Genomic DNA, 24,372 nt, shown 5'->3' with positions numbered 1-24,372 from the left:
AATGCCAAATATAGCTGAGTTCATGAGGTTGGACCTAATAAAAAGCCTATGGTTTCTTTTTCTTTTTTGCCAATGTTCAGTTCCCTGTTATTTGGTGAATAAAGCTTGACCATCTGCTTCAGTATTCAATGTGGGAATAAAACTTGTTAGAATATGTACATTCATTTGAACACTATGTGGAAATAACAAAAACCAAATGATTTGTTTATTTCCTCTGGCAGTGGCTGTCTTCAATGGACACCAGAACTCTACCTTTTACGTAAAATCAAGTCTTAGTCCAGATGACCAGTTTTTAGTCAGTGGCTCAAGTGATGAAGCTGCCTACATCTGGAAGGTAAGTTGCTCAACTTTCCTCTCAAATGTGAGATTGAATTGTTCCCCCTCAAATGTGAGACTGAATTGTTTTTGAGAATATTTTTCTTTCCAATAGGAGATAAGTTTAATGTAAACACATAGTATTAATTTTCTATACTAGATATTTACCCTTTTTCTACAATATACTAAATTTGAGCAAAAGTTATTTCTTGGCATTTATTGTAGCCGAAACCTGATTATTAGAAATTTATGTATTTTTATTTATAGTCATAGCTTATCAGAAACTGACAATCCATGTCTTATTTCATAGATTATCAAGAAAGTGAGAATTCAGAAAGGTAGTAAAAACCTTGATTTTATCTTGCTTCCTAGAAAACATGCTATATTGACTTTCTTCTCCTTGTTTTTGAGCTCTTCTACAAAATATAATATTTTGATTTTTTACATCCTTATTCAAAACAGCCACTCAAAAATAATTACATTTTTATTCTCTCTTTATAAATAGCCATCCTTCAGGCTATTAAAATAGATGTGATAAAAACAAAAAGAAAAAGAAAAAATAGATGTGATTATCAATTTTTTCATATATAATTTTTTTCAAGTTTACAGATTTTCCATGCGACCCATTAAATTCATACTCTTATTTTTTAACTTTTTAAATAACGATAATTCTAAAGTGACCATTGTAAGCTAAGAATTTAAAGTCTGGCTGTTTGAAGCCTAATAGACAAAAGGCCCTGGAGAAAATTACCAAAAAGTGATTTTTATATACCTAGAGTTGTAAAAATGCAACACTAACTTCTTAAAAGGTTTTGGTAACAATATCCTAAATGGTCACAAGGTGGAGCTATTGTTATATCCAAGATACTCTCATGTTGGGCCTCTTTCTACAAGCACATTTCTTTCTTTTATTTCTTGTATTATTAAATGAAAATTTGCTTATAAAGTATAAACATCTTAAAATTTGAGTTTCAAATTTGGTCTTAAACTTAGTTTGCTTTTTGTTTTCCCTCTTCTTTCCCCCACTGTCTTACCTATAGTCCCTTCTTCACTTTGAATCCCAACATAACTGGAGAATTTTCTTTCTACCACAAGTCTGTATTATTTTTAAGTTTCTTTCTGAAAAGAAACTGTAATCTCAGGTATAACAAAAATCATAATAAAGTATTGTGTCGGGGGGAACCTATGTGCTGGTCATTCTTTTTACATCATTTTAGATACGTTTCTAAATCAAAAATATACATAATTTTGCTTATAATTATATATTATGTATACAAGTATATACTTTTCTTGTCAAATTTTGAAGTTCCTGTAGCACTCTTCTCTAGCACAAGGTGTTTTTAAATTTTTATTTTAGTGAACAAGAGTTGAGGGGCTAATTTCTCCCTATAAAGACAAATACACACCAAAGATACTTGGCTGTTATTTCCAACCCATTTTCAGACATCCAATCAGCTGCCACCACATACACAGGTTACCCTTTCTGAATTCCTAGGCTGGGTCACATGTCACCTCTGAATGACGTGGTTCAGACATGATGTTCTTCTGCCTGTCCACACATAACTCAGTGTACAGGCCCTGATATTTGAGATCCTGGCAAGCTTTCTGCTCCTAAAATTGAATTTGCCTAGTGAGGTGGCTCAATTTCTCTTTTCCATGATTTAAAAAAAGGGTGGGGGGGGCAATAGTTTTAAGCAGTTCCATGCATTCTGAGTAACCAGACTGTCAGGTTATCTTCTGTTTCTGCTATGTATCTAATTGATCAGTATTCCTTTTAAGTGTTGGAATTTTTTTCTGTGCTAAAAAGACCAGGGTATAAGAAAGCAGTAAAAGAAAGTAGTTTAATATCTTAAGCCAGAAGAGAATGGCCTTTTAGTCCTCACTGCTGCCCATACAGGGGAGGTATAATATATTTAGACCCTCTGAAACTTTAGATTTGACATTCTACTTTTCTTTTTTAATTTTTTACCCATTATTTCACCCCCACTCCTACCTGCTCTTCCTTGGTTTGTTACTGATATAGCCCCTGAATAGTATTGAAGTAGTTATAAATAAACTGATTTGGCGCAGCCATTCTTCCGCTGACTGGCGAAACATTGAGCCTGACACTTTAGGAAGTGTAAATGATCTCATGGCAGAAATAAAGATTAGATTTGGTTTCCGACTGGACAGAGTAAGGAGATTTTGTGAGGAAAAGTGCTGATCTTTTTTGGTGTGTTTAAGAATATAAAATGCTTTATGAGGTCTAAATAGTCTAGAGCCATTTACTCCTAGATGCCTTAAAATTCCTGGTTTCTTGCCTTTATTTTGTTAAATATAAGAATATTTAAGACAATTTTTTGTGTTTAACCACTGCAAAATGCTTACATCTGAATGTCTTGGACGTAATAGGCTCCTACTTAAAAAGGAAAGGGAAGCTTTTTAAAAATTAAACAATATAATTAGAATAATATATTTGTAATAAAGTGATAATAAATAAAAACTAATTGGAATGAAAATGAAGACCATAAAAACCACCTAAGTTTCATTAGAAGAAATAAATCTTTGAAATAATCACCAAGTACTATTCCCCAAGAAAGTCCTAAACTTTCAAAGCACTTAGATTACTAAAATTCATAAAAACTTACTAGAGCCTAGATTCTCATTTCAGCCCATTATAGGGTAAAGTATACATTAAGTTATATTAAAGTCACAATGTTGTATGACTATCACTACCATCTAATTCCCAAACATTGTTTACACTGGAAAGAAACCCCATATCCTTTAACAATCATTGTCCATTCTCCCTTTTCCCCAATATCTGCTTAAGCTACATTCTGACTATGAATGTGTGCCTATTTTGGACATTTCATATAAATGGAATCACAGGGCACTTTGTGCCTGACTTCTTTAACTTAGCATAATGTTGTCAAGGTTCAGCGATGTTGTAGCATTTATAGTACGTAATTCCTTTTTATAGCTTAATAATATTCCAATGTATAGGTAAATCATTTTGTTCATTTATCAATGGTCATTTGAGTCATTTCTACTTTTTTACTTTATGATTAAAGTTGCTATGAACATATGTGTTTAAATTATCATTTGAACATGTTTCAGTTCTTCTAGGGTTGCATACCTAAGAGTAGAACTGCCAGCTCAAGTGATATTTAATTATGTTCAAATTTTTCAGATACCTTCCCACACTTTTTGTGGGCTGGGGATAGAACCCAGGGCCTCAATCATAACCAGGCAAGCACTCTACCACTGAACCATATCCCTAGCCCCCTCCATTTAATGCTATGTAAAAATGTCTGGCTTATGGCATTCAATCAATAAATGCTGATTACCTTATCAAATTGTAAAAAGTTATCCAATGGCCTCTTTTCTTTGAAGGCCTGTTGTACAAAAACATACCTTCTGTTGGCAGGTATTTGGTTTTTCTTGAAATTTATGTTACTCCTTTGTATACATAATACCTAGACTCTTCTAGGTTTTATGACACAGAAACTAAGGAAGGGACAGTATCATGAAATGAAAAGCTAGAGGTAGTAAGCAGGGTAAATCAATGGAGGAGAGAATAATGTATTCCTATCTGGGATGTTTAAAAAGGACATGAGGATTTTCTGTCCCTTATAACTTAATTGCTGCCAGACCTGTTTGGGCTTTGACTAGAGAAACTTAATAGAGTAGGGCCCTCCAAGCAGAAGAGGAAAGATAATTTTTGTAACTAAAGGCTATTTAAAAGTCCTTTCTAAAATATGTAACCTTATGGAATATTGACATTTTATTTGTCTCTGTGGCTATATAGAAGTAGGTAGTAAAATCTTTGTAGATATAGGAAGTTTCCTCTTCTGTTAAACTTTAACTTAGCATAATGTTGTCAAGGTTCAGTGATGTTGTAGCATTTATTTAATCAGCAAGGCAAATTAAATTAGACTCTATTCTTGTCTTCTTTTGCTTTCTGAATTATTGTGTATGTATGTGCCAGGTAACCCAAGAAAGGAGTTCTAATAATTGAGTTAGTAACCTTATAAATCAATGTCAAATCCTTTAACTATAATCGAAAGAATCTATTAAATTTATTTAGTCATTCTCACAAATAATTCCTTCCAGAGTTGCCTTTACTTTCTTTATAAAAACAAGCCACAATTCAGAGTTTTAAAAATAAATGAAAAGAGAATAACTTATCTTAGATCCAACCTTCTTGCTCTTTTCAAATATACATGCTAATGATAATTATGTGAGTTTGTGCTACTTATTACGCCAGTTAATTCCCTGGCTTCTAAAAGGTATTGACAGCTCTCAAATGAATCAGCTTGTGATGCTGTAAAATGTACGTCACTGGTGGCATCCAATGATGAGAAATGATTCATAGTCACATGTACAGTGCAGCCTTCTCCCACATCCCCAATACTGGAAGTTGACCCCTGGGCCTCATGCATGCTAGGCAAGTGGTCTTCCACTGAACTATCCTCCCAGCCCCTTTTTTATTTTACTTTGAGATAGAAACTTGCTAGGTTGCCCAGGCAGGTCTTGAACTTACTATGTTCCTGCTTCAGCCTCTCAAGTAGCTGGAATTAAAGTATATGCCACAACACCCAGCTTGGACCCTTCTTTATGCATTAAGGTATATTAAAATGCAAATTAGCTGAAATAGTATTTTGGAGGAAAAATATTTTTCTACAAAGTATCACAAAATATAGCTTATCCCTTCAAAATAAAGCTTTTCCAACTCAAAATGAAGGGGCTTAAATTTGGGTTTTGGTAAAAGTTAGTCTTCCTTTGGAATAAAGTATCCCCTGTCCCAAGATTGCTAGTAGCATATTTAAGGTACCTTCAGGGTTCACAGTTAATTTAATATTCCTGAAAGTAGTTGACTAGGGAAGATCTGAAAATATCCAGGCTATGTAAAAACATGACTAAGTTTTCTACTTGAAATGCACTGCCTAGCAACTGAACCTCATCCTCCCAGAAAGTTTTCCAGCTAAGGTATAAGGAACTGCCAGTCTTGGATTTTAGTATATAGCTAGATAGTCTGCTTTGAAGTAAGAACCATCCTGATATGTAAATATATATTCTTTACATGTTTCGACAATTTTCATTGTATTTTCCCAGATCAGTGACAAATACCTTATTGCTCTTTGTTAACTCTTTTTCTGAACTATAACCAACTTTTGGAAACAATTCTAAGGTTCTCTAAGACAAAATTAAATTCAAACCTCTATCTGAGAGATCTAACACTGCTCTACTGACTTGTTTCTTGTTGATTGGATAGGTCTCCACACCCTGGCATCCTCCCACTGTACTACTGGGTCATTCTCAAGAGGTCACATCTGTGTGCTGGTGTCCATCTGACTTCACAAAGGTTTGTGAACAAATCTCTATAATTGGTTCAAAAAGTAAATCATAGTTTGTAGACTTTCCCAGGATTTGTTAGAAAGTGATACAGACTTCTGTTTGAGACTTAAAAGATGTAAAGGTCATCTAAGATCTGTATCAGCATTACTCATACATATTCTGCTTTTCTGTACCAATAGAGAAATCATTATGCATTAAGGAATAAGGGTGGATTTCTGGTTTCCAAGTCACTCCTCTGAGTATAAAATGAAGTTTTTTAAGCTTAGTTAAAATTTTATCTTAAAATCTAAAATGATAAAACTAAGGTAAGAAGTAGTCTTTTACTTTTTATATGTTATTAATGTGAGTTAGAGGTAACATCATGACTATTCTTCACAGTCCAACTTGGTTTTTCACAAATAGTGGTCACTGGGAAGTCTTAACATATTAGCTATCTGTGGAAACTGAAAAAAGTAGATCTGAAATATTTTAGACACTTTAGAAAGAAAATACGCACCTCTTTTAATATTATAAAAATTAATTTTATAATGAGTATATTGTGTGAAACTTAAAAACAAATCAAATAAACTAAACCATAGAAAGGCCAGAAATAAAAACAACTTTTTTTATATAGAGATGATTTTATATAATCATAGCCCAAATTCTACTCATTCTTTCAACCCTGATTGCCTCTGATCTTTGTGCTAGTCTCTATTTTACAGGAAATCTCACTTCTGTAGAGGTCTCCCCTTTTATGTATGACATTTTGAGGCTTTGTTGCCTATTGTTCCCTTCTGTTTTTGTTTTTGTTTTATCATCTAGAAACTTCCCATGGTCTGGTCTATTCATGGCATCCCTGATAACTTTTCAATACTGCTGTGAATTTCTTTTCATTTTTCTATCCCAGTTACCATTTCTGTGATCAGCTTCTGCCAGACAGATTTTTGTTGTTGTTGTTTTGTTGTTGTTGTTTTACTCATTACTTTAATCATCCATAATTATATCTTTTTTCCTTTTTCCCCCCCTCTGAATTTCCAGTAAAATATCCCTTTTAGTATGGGGTATTACACTTTATGGAACTCATTTAGATGAATTCTTTTTTAAATATTCAGTTAATTATGTCATCTTTTTTTAATCATCACATATTTTCCTTATTTCCTATGAGAAAAGACTCAAAAGGAAATAGTAAGGCTGATTACGGGTACTAATCCCATGACCACCTTTTTAAAATTTTTAAAAATAATTGTGTCATCAGACTAGAATTAGGAAAGTAAAATATATTTTTGTTTTTTTTAAAGTTTTTCTAGAAATATGAGAAAACTGGGTTTAAATGCTAACTCTGCCATTTAACTGTGGTATTTTGAGCAAATAACTATTCGCATTTTGTAGTTGAGATTACTTGAGTTCAAGGCTTAAATAAGATAAAGAATGTAAATTTCCAAACGGAGATAGGTATACTTTGTAAATAACTATTGTTGTTACTATAGAGTGATCCTGGGATTCTAAGCATTTATTGTTGAGCAGTTAAATATGTGTGTCTTCTTTTGGCCTCCCAGAAAGGAGAGGAAAAAGTTGCCAGTCTCTTGGGGGCCAGGACTTAAGAGAACGTGTGTTCTTTTTTTTTCTCTCTTTAGTGACTGAAATAGAGAAATTATATAAACAAATGCTGGGGAACAGCTCTGGTACCAGTGGCCATTTGCCACAAGCTCTTCAAGCTGGACTTTCTCTGCCATAAAAGGCTTGGGACCAAGATCAGGAATGGTCAGATATTTTTAAAGGGGCAAAGGTTATTTTTAACTTATTTCAGCCTAGTGAACTTGTTGTTTTCCCAGATTGTTCCTTTACCTATCTGAAAAAGGATCTCAAAGGAGTAGTTTAATTATACTTGTCATGGCCCACTAGAGTTATGAGCTAAGTATGATCTTGGAAATGATCATATTACTTTAACCAATAAGGCAAAACATACAGAATTTAGAAGAAAATTGCAAAAATTGAATGTTGGTGACATGTACTGATTGATCATTTAATAGAAAGGAAGTGAAAAGGGTATCTTAAAATTACATATTTCTTAGTAAGATAGATGGTGGTAAAGATAATGACTTGCCCAGCTTCTTGAGACCAAATTTAAATTAGAGTTTTAGGTTAGGTAAGAAATTATTAATAATGTCATATCAACAGAAATTATACAAAGAAGAAACTAGAGAGTTAGCTTCTTTGGAAATGATTTCTTAAACAAGGAATGGAAATATATGATTTTTTGGGTACCATTTTCTATATCCTATTATATAACAGACAAAATAATTCTCTAATCATGAACCTTTAAGGCACATCTGTTTTTTTACTTTCTTGTGAATCTCTGATTGAAACTTCATTATTCCCTTCCTGGTTCTCAGATTGCTACGTGCTCTGATGACAATACACTAAAAATCTGGCGCTTGAACAGAGGCTTAGAGGAGAAACCAGGAGGAGATAAACATTCTATAGTGGGTTGGGCCTCTCAGAAGAAGAAAGAGGCAAGAGCTGGCCTAGGTAAGGATATTATGCATTTTCTAAGTTTTTTATGATCTCATTTGTTTAGTCCTATAACATTATGGTAAGTTATGATCTTATTTTGATATGTTTGTAAAGAAAAGCACTACCTTCTTTTTTGTTTTTGTTTTTTGTTCTCAAGAAATACTGTCTAAGCATTACTCTGTTTATATGTACACAAGGCCCTGGAATACAATGGGGACTTAATCAACAAATATTTATTGAATACCTATTATGTACTGGTCATTGTTTTCAGTTGCTGCAGAGCTCAACAACAAAAGAATAAAAATATAAACAGAGCTTCCATATTAGTATGAGAGGCAATAAATTAAGAAAGAAGTAAAATATGTACTATGTCGAGTAGCAGAAAGTGCTAAGGAAAACAGGAATGGAAGAATGACCAAGTGTGCTATTGGAATCTTCTATCAGGTGGTTAGGGGAGTATGAACAAATGAATGACATTTCAGTAAAGAAAGTAAGCCATCTAGGTACTTTGAAGAAAGATATTCCAGACAGACAAAATAGTTCCTAAAGCAAGAACAGGTTTGACATATTTTCTCTTCTTCACAGAGGCTAATTTGGCTGTACCTCCTATGACTGGAGTGGGCAAAGAAGGGGGAAGAGAATAGTAGTAGAAAAAGTTCTTTTGGAATTTAGCTTTTATTATAACAGACAAAAAAGCCACTAAGAGGGTTTTGAGCAGAGGAGTATCATGATCTGACTTTTAACTTGATCATTCTTGTTCCTGTATTGAGAATAAACTAATACTAAGGAGATTGGTAAAAGCAGAAAACTAATTTTAAAAGCTAAAAATAATTCAGGAAGTGATGATGGTGTCTTGGACCATAGTTATAGCAGAAAAGTATAATAAGAAGACTTCAAATGCTGATTTATTTATACGATAGGGCCAGTAGACTATGCTGAGGGATCAGATATGAGATATAAGGGGGAATTTTCAAGGATGACTTCAGAGTTTTTGCTTGAGAAGCTGAAAAGATAGAGTTTCTTTAACCTAGATAGGTAGGAATCCTTGCAGGAAGAGCACTATGGGGAGGGAAGCTCAAGTTCCATTTAGATAGTATTGTTTGATATGATTATTAGACATCTAAATGGAGATGTCCAGAGACAGCTCAATGTTTAATTCTGTAATTCAAGGTTAAAGTTATAGATTCGGGATTCATTATAATATAGGTAAAGGTAGCTACAAATAGAAAAAAGAGAGGATAAGCTAGGGTCTAAACTTTGAAGCACCCCAGTGTTTAGAGGGTAGTGATGTGACAGTTACCACTAAAGGCTACTGAGCTGACACAACCCAAGAAGAAGAAAAACCAGAAGAGTGTTATACCCTGGAAGCCAAATAAATAAAGGAGACAGATGAATCTGCTCAGATGATTCTGGAACACCAAAGTAAGATGAGACCTAAAAACTAACCTTTGGATTTAGCAATGTGGGAGTTATTTGGTAGCTTTAATGAGAGGAGTTTTGTTGGTATGTTGGTGGGCCTGATTTAGGTTGTTCAGGATGATTGGAAAAAAGACCATGGAGTCTGCAAGTATATACAGCTCTATTAAGGTTTGCTACTGAGGAAGGAACCAAAAGAAGTAGCCAGAGGAAGAAGTAGTTTTAAAATTTGTTGGTTTGATTTGTTTTGTTTTAATAGTAATATAGTAGTTCATGTAACTGGAAGGATCCCAGAGAGAGGGGGGAAATTAATGCAGGGAAATTTGCTGAAATAGTCTTTCAGTAAGCATGAAGGAGATGCTAATACACAAGTATAAGATATAGGCTTGTGCCAAGAGCATGGAGGGTTAGTTGATCCATAGTAAATGGAGAGAAAAAAATATGCAAGCATAGTGAAAAAAGATGGAAAGATGGGATAGTCAGACTTATAAAAGTTTTCTTTTGTTCTAATGACTTTCTCAGTGAAGTAAAAGAGTCATCACCTAAGAATAAAGATGAAGGATTAGGTGGTAGAAATTTGAGGACATAAATCTGGAATAGTCAGAGATTAGAAGAGTAAATGGACCAGAGAACTATGATTATTAAGTGCTAAGAGTCAACTTGAGACTTAGTCATTAATTGAAAACAAGCATTCAACATGGTTATATTTACTGTGTAGGTAAAGGTATACTAAGAGTTGGAGTTAACTAGGGAGTTGGTTGAGCAAAGCAAGTATTAGGAAGTAAGCAAAGAAGTTGAGAGTGACAAGAAAGAATGATTATAATGATTTACTATAGGATTTAACCCGGTAAAGGAGGCAACTGAAGATATAGTGGAGAAAAAGGACAGTATAAAAGTGGTTCTATCAATGGATTAAGAGACCCCAAGAATGAAAGATTATTGGAATTAGAATACAAAAGGGAGTGGGATGATCAAAATTAAGATAACGGTGGATTTAAAATCAAGAAATAAATGGCAGGTGAGTAAAAGAACAAGATAATTGTAGAAGGATGTTAAGAAATTGAGAAATCAAGATATTAAGCAGATCATGTATGTGGATTTTGCTGACACCAAAAATTGTCTGGGAATATGTTGATGAAAATAACAATGAACCAAGAGCAAAAATTTTCAAGTACTGAGCCACCCTATGTAACAGGGATCTTCATGTTTCAATAAATGTACAATAATAAACTAAAAGAGACATCGAGGCCTAAGGTTATTGAAGAGTTGAATGTGAGACAGGGAAAATATAGGTTTATTTTCCTAATGATTTATTTAGTCACCTACAGGATGCAGAACTAGACTTCAGAGGAGTCTTTTGTTCTCCATCTACTTTCTGTAATGTCTTTAAAAATCCCTACTTGTTGGGGCTGGAGTTATGGCTCAGCGGTAGAGCACCCACCTCACACATGCAAGACCCTGGGTTTGATCCTCAGCACCACATAAAAATAATAAATAAATAAATGTTATTGTGTACAGCTACAAAAAAAATTAAATTAAAAAAAAAAATAATAATCCCAGCCATCCTGGAGGCTGAGGCAGAAGATTACGAGTTCAAAGCCAGACTCAGCAACTTAGCGAGGTCCTAAGCAAACTCAATGAGACCCTATCTCTCAAAAAAAAGGACTGGGGATGTGGCTCAGTGGTTTTAAGTGCCCCTGGGTTGAATCCCTGGTACCAAAAAAAATTTTGTGTTTTCTTAAATTTTTATTTTGTTGGTATTACAGTTTAATAAGAAAACTAATTCTACCTACATGAATAAGAAAAACAGCAGGCAGTCCCCAGATTCCCAAATCTATAATTTCCTATTCCCAGAGGCAACAACTTTAATATCTTTTAACTGATTCTTTAATATATATATGTTTGTCTATACCTCTAACAAATGTGTAATTCTATGTGTTTTTTGCAGTTTTCAGTCTTATATGTTAGCTTATTTGCTTTGTGACTTTGTTTACTTTGGCCCACCACTATCAAACCTGCACACTCTCATTCTCCTAATGTAGAATCATACTTGTGATTAGCAAGATAAAATTCAGTTGTTTTTAGTATATTCAGAGTTGTGAAGTCATCAACATAATCTAATTCTAGAATATTTTCAGCACCCAAAATGAGGGTTCAATTTTTCTGTATCCTTGCCAATACTTGTTACTGTTTATCTTCTTTATTATATTCATCCTAGTGGTATGAATTGGTGTCCTGTTTTGGTTTTTATTTGCATTTTATGATGGCCAGTGATCTTGATCATCTTTTCACGTGTTTATTGGCATATTTTCTTTGATGAGATGCCTCTGTAAGTCTTTTGCCCATATTTTGATTGGGTCATTTGTCTCTCTAATGCTGACCTGTAAGCATTCTTTATATATTCTAGATAGAATCTCATTGTATAGTGATTTTCATATATTATCTTATTCTTTAGGTTGTCTTTACATCTTTTATTTTTATTTTTATTTATTTTTTTAGTTGTCAATGGACCTTTATTTTATTTATATGCTGTGCTGAGAATTAAACCCAGTGCCTCACACGTGCTAGGCAAGTGCTCTACCACTGAGCCACAACACCAGCCCCTGTCTTTACTTTCTTGATGGTGTCCTTTGATGTATATAAAACTTTCTAATTTTTTTTTAGTTTTATGTCTGATTCACTTTGAGTTTATTTTTGTGTATGGGGTGAGGTAGGGATCCAGATTCAATTTTTTGTATGTGGATATCCAACTTTTTAGCATCAAGAGATTATTCTTTGTTTTGTGGGGGAGGGTACTGGGGATTGAATTCAGGGGCCCTTAACCAGTGAGCCACATCCCCATCCCTATTTTGTATTTTATTTAGAGATGGGATCTCACTGAGCTGTTTAATGCCTCACTTTTGCGGAAGCTGGCTTTGAACTCATCCCATCCTCCTGTCTCAGCCTCCTGAGCTGCTGAGATTATAGGTGTATGTTACTGGGCCCAAGATTATTTTTTACCTTATTGGATTGTCTTGAAACCCTTGCCAAAAATCAATTGACCATGAATATGTGGGTTTATTTTAAAAAAAAAAAAAAAACATTTATTTTGTAGTTAGACACAATACCTTTTATTTCACTTATTTATTTTTATGTGGTGCTGAGGATCAAACTCAGGGTCTCGAATGTGCGAGGCGAGCGCTCTATCACTGAGCCACAACCCCAGCCCTGTGGGTTTATTTTTGAGCTCTGAATTCGGTTTCATTAATCTATATGTTTATCCTCATATTGCATTGTCTTGATTACTATAGCTTAGTACTAAGCTTGAGATCTAGAAGGAAGTCCTTTTAATTTTCTTTTTCAGAATTGCTTTGACTATTGTGGGGGTTTTTTTTTCAATACAAATTTTAGTATTGTATTGATTCTATAGCTCAGTTTTGATTGTGATTGATTCTATAGCTCAGTTTTCAGAGTAGGGCCATCTTAACAATGTTAAATTTTCTCATCCATGAACTTGGAGTATCTTTCTGCCACCTGTCATTATCTATACTTCTCCAATTTTGGACAGTCTGAAAGAGAAAAATTATATGAGGAAAAATGCCATTAGTATTCCTTCCCATCACTTAACACTTAAAATTAAGTACATTTCCAAATATTTCTTGATATTTTCCCCTTGTTTTGCAGAACCATAGTTTTACTGTATCTTCATTTTGATTTCTTAAGACACTGAACTTTTTGTTTTTATGCATTTCATGTATTATCTTTTTGCAACACTACTTAAAGTATTCCACTAAATAAATGTGGGATATTTTAAGTAGTGTTTCAAAAAGATGATACATGAAGTACATATTTTTTTTCAATATTTTGTTAAAAGTTGAGTTTTTTTCTCCCTGAATTTAGGGTCCCCTTTTCCTATTAAAATAGTTCACCAGCAGTGGAATTCTTATGTTAACACTATAATCACTTTTTAAAATTTATGATGAAAAAACTAGATATTTTTAGTTTATCATTAATTATTCTTAGTTTTAGAAACCAAGTCACCAAAAATGTTACACAACCAAGTTTAGACCATAATAACAAAAATATTTAGCCATTATTGAGTCTTCACATAATTGTTCTAAGGACTTGGTTGGATTATATTATTTAATTCCCAAAATAATTGAAACTGAAGATCAAGTTAGACTTTCCTCAGAACACACACCTGTGAAGTTGTAGTAGAACCAACCTTTGCTGATTCTAAAGCAAGCTGCTCAGAAGTACTCTGCACTACTGCCTCCTTTATGACCTAGCAGAGCAAAGCAAAGTTCAAGTTGAGACTAAATCAGGAGTTATGCCTAGATTTCTCCATTTTGGGGTAATGGTTACACTGAAGAATACTATAGACCTGACATGGGTGCCAAAGACTGGCACACTGGCCATTTGACCCTCTAAGCAGCTTCTGGCAACAGATTGGCTGCTGCTAACTACATTGTTTTGAAAATTATGTTCTTCTGCTTTCCAAGCTACTAATTAACACTCTAGTCCTTCATTGCTGTCCTGGGCTGTATTATCTTCTCTTCTTGCCATTTTAACACACTAACTGGAAGACTTTAAGTGCCAACGCACAGCCTGTCTTCCCTCTGCCCTATTTTTCCTAGACAGTACCTGCTCTGTCACTTCCTCTTCTTTCAGTGTGGTTCAGTTGTAGATACCATAGCACTATTGAAGCCAGTGGTCTCAATCTTTACTGGATATCAGAACCATTTGTGAGGATTCTAAAGTTTATATGTACCCAATGATTTGATTCATTGAGACTGGGGTGGAGGCTAAGTACCTGCATTTTTATAAAGCTTCAAGTCTGTTGTCTTGTAGCCAGGATTGAAAACCTCTGGAGTAGGAATTATTGAATGACAAAGATGTTTACCCTAATGTTAAAGAAAAGTAAACCTTACCTGTTTTATCTTAAGTGGTTGCTTGAATTAAGTCAGCAAGATAATTAAGAGACAGTTTTCTAATGCCTTGACTCTCACCATTATCCTTCTCAGCAGTAATGAAATTTGACATTATTTAACAGTTCCGTGTTAGTAAATACAGGAGCATTGGGCCTAGAGATGAGTAAATCATCATTACCTCCCCCTCTTAGTTCACAATCTAGGAGGCAGATGTAAAAACTATAGTATATTGTAAACATTTCTTCTAGCTATTCTAAAGGAGGGTTCTGAGAACTCACTTCCTCTGAAGAGTAGAAAGAAGTTTGTGAACACTTCACAATGGAGTTAACATTATCATCAGAGCCTTTAAACAGGAGAATTTTTGCCTGACAAGAAGGGGCCAGGAAAACCACATGAACAAAGACAGATGCCACAGTACACAGCTTGTTAAGGAAGCAGCAAGTAGTGTCTTGTAATAGGACCCTAAAGTAGTATAGTATAAGTTTGGAAAAGTAGGCTGTGGTCAGATGGCTAATTTTATAGAAGGAAGCTGCAAATTGATAATTAGCAAGCTCTTTACAATTCCTCAAAGGAACTGGCTTTCAGGAAGCCTTTAGACTAGATATCTGCTGGCCATTAGTAAACACTCACAATGTGTGCCTTGCCAGTCTATGCTTTATGTCTTCAGATCTCATATAAGGTTTATAAGGGATTGATCCATTTAAGTAGGTGAAAAACTAAATGGCGTGTCATTTTTAAATATATAGGCCAATATAGTGACATACTACACTTGTTAGAATGCAGCACATCTATGTATACTTGTATGAAGAGATATAAAGATAAAAGTGCAAGTTGCAAAACATGTACTATATTGTTTAATTCATTAAGTTGATTAGGTTTTTAAGGTATAGCTTTGTATGCACCAATAATAAGCACATAGAAAATTGTGAATCACCAAGAATATAAGAGTGAAATGAAAAGGTTGAAAAAAGAACTAAAAATTTTCTTTTTTCACCTTCCCCATTTATACTGTTTAAATTTTCAATCTTCTATCATCTACCTACTCTTTAAGAGTTCATATATGAATACATGATCAGCATAACTCCATATCAGTGCAACCACAAAAATGGGAAATTATACTCCATGTACAGATGATATGTCAAAATACATTCTATTGTCATGTGTAACTAAAAAGAACAAATAAAAAAAATACAGTCTAGGGGCTGGCATTGTGGCTTAGAGGTGGATCACTTGCCTAGCATGTGTGAGGCAGTGGGTTCAATCCTCAGCACTGCATATAAATATATGAATAAAATAAAGGTCCATCAACAATTAAAAAAAATACATTCTAAAAATATATATATATTTAAATTTAACCCCCAATTTTTCTGACCTTCAAAGTTAACAAAATCTTTTCTTTGATCCCCTCACTCAGGGTCATAATATTCTGAAAAATGAGAAAATGACCCAACTTTCCAACACATCTGATATCTGCTAGCCATTAGTAAACACTTCCAATGTGTGTCGTGCAAGTATAAGAAACTTAGGTAACTGATTTGTCCCTGTGTCTCTTTCTTCTCCCCTACTCCTGCCTTAGAAATGATCTATTGTAAGACCTGCACTATTTTAGGACTTTTTGTCCTAAATACCCTTCAACCCATTTAAAGGGAACAATTGACTGTGGCAGCAGTGCAGTGGCTATTGACCTGCCCTGAGGAGTGCAGCAAGTGAAAACTTCCTTTTCTACTGAAATATAATGGTAATCAAGCTTTGGAACAGGAATGTGAGGACTGAAATAGGGCTTCATGGATGGGTCACTGTTAAGAAGTCCTTTTGTAGCACATTTGACAAAATGAGGTTTTCCAATAGTGATCTTCAATGAAGAAGCAGGATCACTTTGGCTAGTTCTAAATGTGTGATCAATGAAAAAAGTTTTAGACAATCTTCAATTTGTAGAATTTCTCTGTCCCAAGGCAAGACTGCTCAAGTAGTGAAAAACATAGGATATAAAGGACAGGCTAATAAACTTACTAAAGATAGTACTTGCAAATCTTTATATTCTTGCTAAGGGGCTGCATTTTTATATCAGCCCATCCTAAATGCAGTTGCATATAAATCCAGTTTAGTAATTAAGCTCAATTAAATGTCTGAGTTACAATTCAAAGACTTTATGACTAAAAAATGAATAGATGTCATTTCTTGTTATTTGAAGACAGAAACATTGTTTCAGAAATCTAGAAGACTAAAGAAGAAACACAGAAAATAGAGTGTCATCTGTTGTAAAATCTGAGGGAAGAATCATGATGATAAGAATGTGTCCAAAATATTTAAAGTTGTGTGTAAACAAAGGGACAAGGACAAATAGAGAGAGACCTGTTCACTAAGTTTCATTTTGTTTAACAGATAGCAAGGATTGAGTCTGAATGTTCTTTGGCATTCTTTGACTTATGGAAAATAATCATTTGTAAACTAAGCTGGGGGGAACCAGCTTAGTTTGATAAGGTCTGATAACCTTAACAAGTAAGTGATGGAATTTCTTCTGGTCGAGATAAAAACTACCTTCATTCAACAGATAAGGAAAGATGTCAGTTACAAATGATCTGCCCAGGTCACATAGTAAGTAATCATGCCAGGTTTTAAACCTGTGCATTTCTGTTGAAGAGCCCCTGTGCAGTGCCTCTTGCCTGCATCAATAAATAAAGAGTATATACAAGAATGCCAATGGTAGCTTCACATTTGAAACTGAAATTTCATTAAAACCTCTGTCTTATTGTTGTATCCCTCTTCAGTGCTTATTAATGTGCTATAGGGAACCTATATCTTTATATTTTGTTGCTATTAAATATGGTAATTAATGAGGGAAATATCCATGGTATATGTACACGCAAGTTACTCTTTATTTAAAAATGGCCAAAGGCCTGAGGAGACATTTATCAAAAGAAAACATGAATGGCAAAAGGTATATTTAAGAAAATACCCAATGTCACTAATAATCAGGGGAATATAAATTAAAATCACAATGACATACCACCTCACACATGATAGAATGATTTATCAAAAAGACAAAGTAACAATAACAAGTATTCGTGAGGATGTGAGAAAAAGGAACCCTTTTATACTGTTGATGAGAATGTAAATTAAATTAGTAAAGCCATTTATGGAAAACAGTATGGAGGTTTCGAAAAAAATTAAAAATAGAGTTATCATATGATCCAGGAATTCCACTTCTGAGTATATAGCCAAAGGAAATAATCAGTATGTGGAAGAGACATCTGTACTCACACTTACTGCAGCATTATTCACAATAGTCAAGGTATTGAATCACCTAAATATAAGATATGGAATCAACTTAAATGACTATCAACAAATGAATGGATAAAGAAAATGTGATATAAATACACATATAAACAATATATACTAATAGTGTTTACTTGTTCCCTGGTTAGCCTTTAAAAAGGATGAAATTCTGTCATTTGCAGCAACATGGTTGAACCTGGAGGACATTAAGAGAAATAAGCCAGGCACAGGAGGAAAAAAAAAAAAAAAAACCCACATGATCCCACTTATATGTGAGATCTAAAAATGTTGAACTCAGGAGCAAATAGAACAGTGGTTACCAGGAGCTGGGAAGGGTAGGGAAGAGAGAAATGGGCAGATGTTGGTCAAAGGATATAAAATTTCAAATATATATCTATATATATATAAAAGAAATGAGTTCTGGAATTTATTATACAGCATAGTGTCTACAGTTAATAATATACTATATACTTGAAAATTGCTGAGAATATTGATTTTAAATGTTCTCATCACAAAAAAAGTTGTGAGGTGGTATGTTAATTAGCTTGATTTAATAATTCTATAGTAGATACAGATATCAAAACATCACACTGTGCCTTATAAATATATACAATAAAAAACACATCTAATAAAGAATCCTTAGAGAAAAGCTTACTAAGTAATATGTGCATTATGGTCTCATTTTTATATAGAAAACTGTTGAGGTGTATAATATATATCACATGCACAAATATAAAAATGCTTAGGTACTTTGAAATTTTTCTTTGTATTTTTCTGTGCTTTTTTAAATATATATATATATATATATTTTTTTAGTTGTAGTTGGACATTCATTTATTTAGTTTTATGTGGTGCTGAGGTTTGAACCCAGTGCCTCGCATGTGCTAGACGAGTGCTCTATCGCTGAGCCACAACCCCAGCCCCTGTATTTTTCTGTAATTCGTAGGTTTTTAAAAGTGTATGTTTTACAACAGGCTAATTGGGAAGCTGGCAGTGACAGGAAAGGAAAATGCTAAAAGGGCGTATGTAGTAGGAATGGAATGACATATATAACTTACTAGCAAATCAACCCTTGGATGATTAAATGAGCTGCAATTTTTCTTGGTGAGAATATTTAGCTTTCTGATTTTCATGTTCTTCTCTTCGTTTTTTCAGTAACAGTAACGAGTAGCCAGAGTACTCCTGCCAAAGTCCCCAGAGTAAAGAGCAGTCCGTCTATTTCCTCCCCATCATCTGCAGCTTGTGCTCCAAGCTGTGCTGGAGACCTTCCTCTTCCTTCAAATACTCCCACATTCTCTATTAAAACTCCTCCTGCCAAGACCCGGTCTCCCATCAGCAGAAGAGGCTCTGTCAATTCTGTCTCTCCCAAACCACTCTCATCTTTTAAGATGTCAATTAGAAACTGGGTGACTCGAACACCTTCTTCATCACCACCCATCACTCCACCTGCTTCTGAAACAAAGATCATGTCTCCAAGAAAAGCTCTCATTCCTGTGAGCCAGAAGTCATCCCAAGGAGATGCTTGTTCTGAATCTAGAAATAGAGTGAAGAGGCGGCTAGACTCAAGCTGTCTGGAGAGTGTGAAACAAAAGTGTGTGAAGAGTTGCAATTGTGTGACTGAGCTTGATGGCCAAGTTGAAAATCTTCATTTGGATCTGTGCTGCCTTACTGGTAACCAGGAAGACCTTAGTAAGGACTCTGTAAGTTCTACCAAATCAAGCAAAGTTGAAGGAGCTGGTACAAGTATCTCAGAACCTCCTTCTCCTGTCAGTCCTTATACTACAGAAAACTGTGGAACACTGCCTCTTCCTTTGAGACCTTGTGGAGAAGGGTCTGAAGTAGTAGGCAAAGAAAATAGCTCCCCAGAGAATAAAAACTGGTTGTTGGCCATGGCAGCCAAACGCAAGGCTGAGAATTCATCTCCACGAAGTCCATCATCCCAGACACCCAATTCCAGGAGACAGAGTGGAAAGACATCACCAGGCCCGGTAAGTAAGAAGTGATGTAGAAGTTATATTTCTTAACTTGAAGAGCGGCCAGATACAGATCTCAAGTCAAAATGCTTAATAGAAAAGAAAGCAAAATTATCCTTAGAATTGCCGAATTTAGCACATAAAAATACAGTACAAATTTTGCATGGAACTTATTTATATTACAGATTTTTTACCCAAAAAGTATTTATCTGAAATTGAAATATAACTGGGTATACTGTCATTGTATCTGACAATCTTGTTTACTTCCATTAAAATCCCTCCTGTCAAGGTTTATATTCTTAGTCTTATTGCCAGATTTGCTAAACCCTTCCTTGTGCTCCAGGATATCAAATATCAATTCAGAAGTATCTCTCCTTTCCTATTAGATACATATGCTGTCCTTTTTTTTTTTTTTTTTTTAAGTCAATATAGCTGATATTCTTGGGAAAGTTGCCAACATCCATGAGTAGATTTTAGTTTGTAATTACATTTTATGGTTATTTAAGGTGAAGTTTAGATTCTTACAAAGCAAGTAAAGTACCAAATCCTAGATTTTTATGACTTCTCCCCAATTTTTTCTAGTTATCTTGACCACCATTGTTCTTAACCGCCTATATCTACTCTTTTAAATATTCAGTAATGCAGCATAATTTTACTTACCATTTTAGGACTCAAATTTCATTGTTTGACATAATATTTAAAATAGATAATGTCCCCTCAGGGGTATACAAAATTACATACAAGAGGAAGTGAGGGGAAAGGGGGAAAAATATAAGGGGGAGAAATGAATTACAGTAGAGGGGGTAGAGAGAGAAGAGGGGAGGGGGGATAGTAGAGGATAGGAAAGGCAGCAGAATACAACAGACACTAGTATGGCAATATGTAAATCAATGGATGTGCAACTAATGTGATTCTGCAATCTGTATATGGGGTAAAAATGGGAGTTCATATCCCACTTGAATCAAAGTGTGAAATATGATATATCAAGAACTATGTAATGTTTTGAACAACCAACAATAAAAATTAATTAAAAAAAAAGAAATAAAAATAAAAATAATACTATCTCAAAAAAAAATAGATAATGTCAATAACAGATACTGTTGGCAGAACCTTGAAAAGCATATAGACTTAAAATGGTAGACGCAAAAGAAGCTGTGCAAATTAGGTGAGCTAAAAGCACCAGTCAGAAGGAATAGAAAATGCATGTGAATTTGCAGGTTAAGGGGATGTGGGTTAAGAAAGATTCAGCTGTGGTTTATGATCTCTTCTGTGTTAGAAGTAGGTGATAGGATGATTGAAATCCAATCCAGGAATCAAGAACAGCAACATCTGCCCTTTTAAAGGGTGTAAGCTAGGTAGTAAATATTCACATCCTGTATACATTATCATGAAACATATTCCATAATTTAAGAAAAAACAAATCGGAAATATTTGACAGCTTTTAATATGTATACTTTAACAAAGACCTTGCTAAAGAAAATGAGAAGGAAAAAAAGCTATTGGGAATTTTTCCTTTCTTTCTTTAAAATTATGTCTATACTTTGCTCCTAGCCAAAATTCTTGTTGTTTTTCAAGGGAGTGGTTTCAGCTGTGTTTTAGCAGAAAGTAATTTCAATGAAAAAAATTTTTTAATAAATATGTAAATTTTAAAGACTTTTTTAAATAGTGCGTTTATTAATTTTTTGAAGTTTTTTTTTTTTTTTTTAATTTGGGCTAGGGATTTAGCTCAGTAGTAGAGCATCTGCTTAGCATGTACAATGTCCTGGGTTCAATCCCCAGCACCACAAAAAATAATACAATAATTTTTTTCTCTTTATACAATGATAATATAGAATAGTCTGGTTTATAGGCTACATTTATTTCATTTATTTCAAAGAGGTTGGTAATGGTAACCACTTCAATTCCTTTTAGGAGATTTAACTGGTAAATATTTTCTGTTCACATGAAAAAATCTATGCTTTTCTTGCATATTATCTATTAAAATTTTACTATTTCATTATAAATCAACCAAAAAGACATTGCCATCAAAAATAGTTGGGATTAAAAAGCTGGCTTATTAAAATAGTCAAATTTCTAGGCATCTTATATTAATATACAGTTAATGCTAATGTGCTAGGTAACTTTGGATTTTATCCTAGGAAGTCTCTGAAATCTAAATTTTCTTCTTCTAGGTTACCATTACTCCCAACTCCATGAGGAAAATCTGTACCTACTTCCATAGAAAGTCCCAAGATGACTTCTGTAGTCCCGAACACTCAACAGAATTGTAAATTCTAATCTGAGTGAGTTAACTGAACTTGATTCCACTAAAACAAGGTGCAAAGACAATGACTTCATAATTCTGGTCTTTAAGAAAGCTGCCATCCTTTCATTTTTTTGAGAAAAATCTTTCAACTCTGAACAATGTACCTAATCTGGCATACTACCTAGTGTGTATGCAGCTTCCTCAGAGTAAGTGCTGTGTTTAAATTTCATAAAGTAAATTTGTCATTTTTGTAGCATTTTGAATTAATAGTCTTTACTTTTTAAATTATGCATCTTCTCTACAATAATAACATCGCAACTCATAGAGGCACAAAACAGGACATGTCTCTTGTCATCCTGAAACTTCCTTGCATAGTAGAAAGTGCCTGGCAGCCACAGCAGAAGGCCTGTCTGTGAAGGCCAACTGCTAAAGGACTCTATGGAATATCCCTGGATCTGTCCTGCCTCAAAAAACTATACTTTTGTTTGAAATATATAATCTTTTCACTATGCTTTTATGGTTTTCTTTAAATATGAGCAAAAATGTGATATTCAGATAAATACATTTATAGTGGTTAAGTGTTTTTAAAAGTCTTTATGTAAATGCCAACTCTTTGGAGAAACTAGGAGAACAACAATAGTAAACTGGGTTCATCTTTTTTCTCCTAAATATATCTACTATGAGATTTAAGTTTCCCTTATTTTTACCAAGCTATGTATGTTATCACCCAACATCATTTTCTATAGTTTGTGATTCTTACCATTTAAATAGAAGATGTTTTATAAAATCAGTAATCATACAATAAAGCTAGCCCTTTAATTAGGTTTATTCCTCAGCACTAGGGGCTGCATCTTTTTAAAAATTAAAGAAAAGGTAACAATTTCTTATTGGTATTTCTATAAAATATGATAGCTCTGAACCAAAAATCAAGAACCTGAAGAATGAAGTCTTTCTCTTCATGTTCATAAAAGCAACAGCCTTTTAGTATTGCCCTGAGCCAAAAAAAACATGGAACTTCGTCTGGATATTTAATACAGAGAATGAATTAACTAACTCTAAATAATATGCAAAATATCCTTAACATTTCTTCCCTTAAAACAATTGTGCGTTGTTTATTTTTAAATGAACCATCATTTTACATATTGCCACTTTTTACTCATGGAAAGAAGTTTTATGAATTTAGTCTGTACTTGGAAGGGATTCTCCTTCCAGTTACAAGAAATTCATTTTATTAGTATCTAAGAGGACTGTGTAGACTTTATTCCTATTTTTGTAATGGTTTTAAAAACTATTCTTAATGCAGACTCTTTGATTGTTTTGCAATTGTAAATTAAGCTTGTAACCACCAGGACCACATAGGTTAAATATAAATTCTCTATGGAAAAAAATAAAGAGAAGTCAGAGTAAAGGAAAGTCAAAACCAAGCACACCATAGCCTTAACTGAAATCTGCTTATATTTGGTGTTTAATATTTGAGTGTTAGGAAAGTATGCCTGCCAGTGCTAACTCTCTTGCTTTGAAAACCAGTGTGGAGAGTGGAGGGAAATCCTTAAAAAAGGATCAGTAAAGTAGATGATTTTGTTTGTGTGTCTGCACATCTTCTGGCAGCACTATGGAGTGACATTGGGGTAAACGTGGCTATCAGAAACTGCCAAGAGCCTTTGGGTGTAACATGTCCCACTTGGAAAACTAGTACTTCAGATGGGTGCCAAAGATCAAATGTAATGAGATAATAATTATCCCTGCCTGTGTCAGTGTCAGACTTTGAGCTGATCCTGAATAATAAAGCCTTTTACTTTATCTGATATCCTTTTCTGAACTTTTTACAGAAAACTATAAGTCCACACCAAAGAACTATAGTAGGATTCAAGAATCCCTTCTACTTGTTCATTGAATAAAATTTGTTTATTCTCATGGAGATGATGTAGTTCAAACTGAAATACATCTTGTGTGGTCAGATGATAAAAGTTTAAGATGGCTTGGATTACTTGGTAAAGGAGGGTGGGGTGATGTAGTTTTTTTTCTTAAACAAGTATTTCCAGCCCAAACTTTTCCAGTTGAACACATTCCAAGCACTATTACTATGATGCTGTATTAGAGTTTCTTTTTGGTTATTCAACAGAGGTCCCTAACTTAATTTCGTGAAGGTTGACTAGCCCCTTAAAATGTCTCTTTTATTTTGGGCTGCACATTTTAGATAATTTCTCAAGACCACTTGTAGCTACCTTTCTTTTAGGGGTTGAGAGAGGGGTCAGCTTTCCACACTCATCCCCATCTCTAATATCTTAAAATTGCACTGAGACTTTTGGGACACACTGAATAGAAGGCATTTTTTTTAAAACTTTAAATGCAATATGGATGAATACAGCCCACTTTTAAGTTGTGTGTGTTACTTTAACCCTCAACT

General features: G+C 34.0%; 1 protein-coding gene across 3 annotated transcripts in view; it reads left to right on the top strand.

The window, feature by feature from the left end:
• The window catches only part of Dtl (denticleless E3 ubiquitin protein ligase adapter), a 62,660-nt gene that overhangs the window by 19,796 nt on the left and 18,492 nt on the right, over nucleotides 1-24,372 (top strand). For 2 of the 3 annotated variants that reach the window (XM_076831795.1, XM_076831792.1), the window contains 5 exons: nucleotides 222-334; nucleotides 5,570-5,659; nucleotides 8,025-8,160; nucleotides 18,903-19,735; nucleotides 21,892-23,709. In XM_076831795.1, the coding sequence (XP_076687910.1) occupies nucleotides 222-334; nucleotides 5,570-5,659; nucleotides 8,025-8,160; nucleotides 18,903-19,735; nucleotides 21,892-21,990 (1,271 nt within the window). In that variant the 3' untranslated portion in view covers nucleotides 21,991-23,709. Of the gene's footprint in view, nucleotides 1-221; nucleotides 335-5,569; nucleotides 5,660-8,024; nucleotides 8,161-18,902; nucleotides 19,736-21,891; nucleotides 23,710-24,372 lie in introns of those variants that run through there. The other variant, XM_076831793.1, reaches the window with a different exon arrangement.

Source organism: Callospermophilus lateralis, chromosome 13 (assembly GCF_048772815.1).
Source record: "Callospermophilus lateralis isolate mCalLat2 chromosome 13, mCalLat2.hap1, whole genome shotgun sequence".
Lineage (NCBI taxonomy): Eukaryota > Metazoa > Chordata > Mammalia > Rodentia > Sciuridae > Callospermophilus > Callospermophilus lateralis.
Note: the sequence above shows the minus strand (reverse complement) of the source record. Positions and strands in the feature narration are given on the sequence as shown.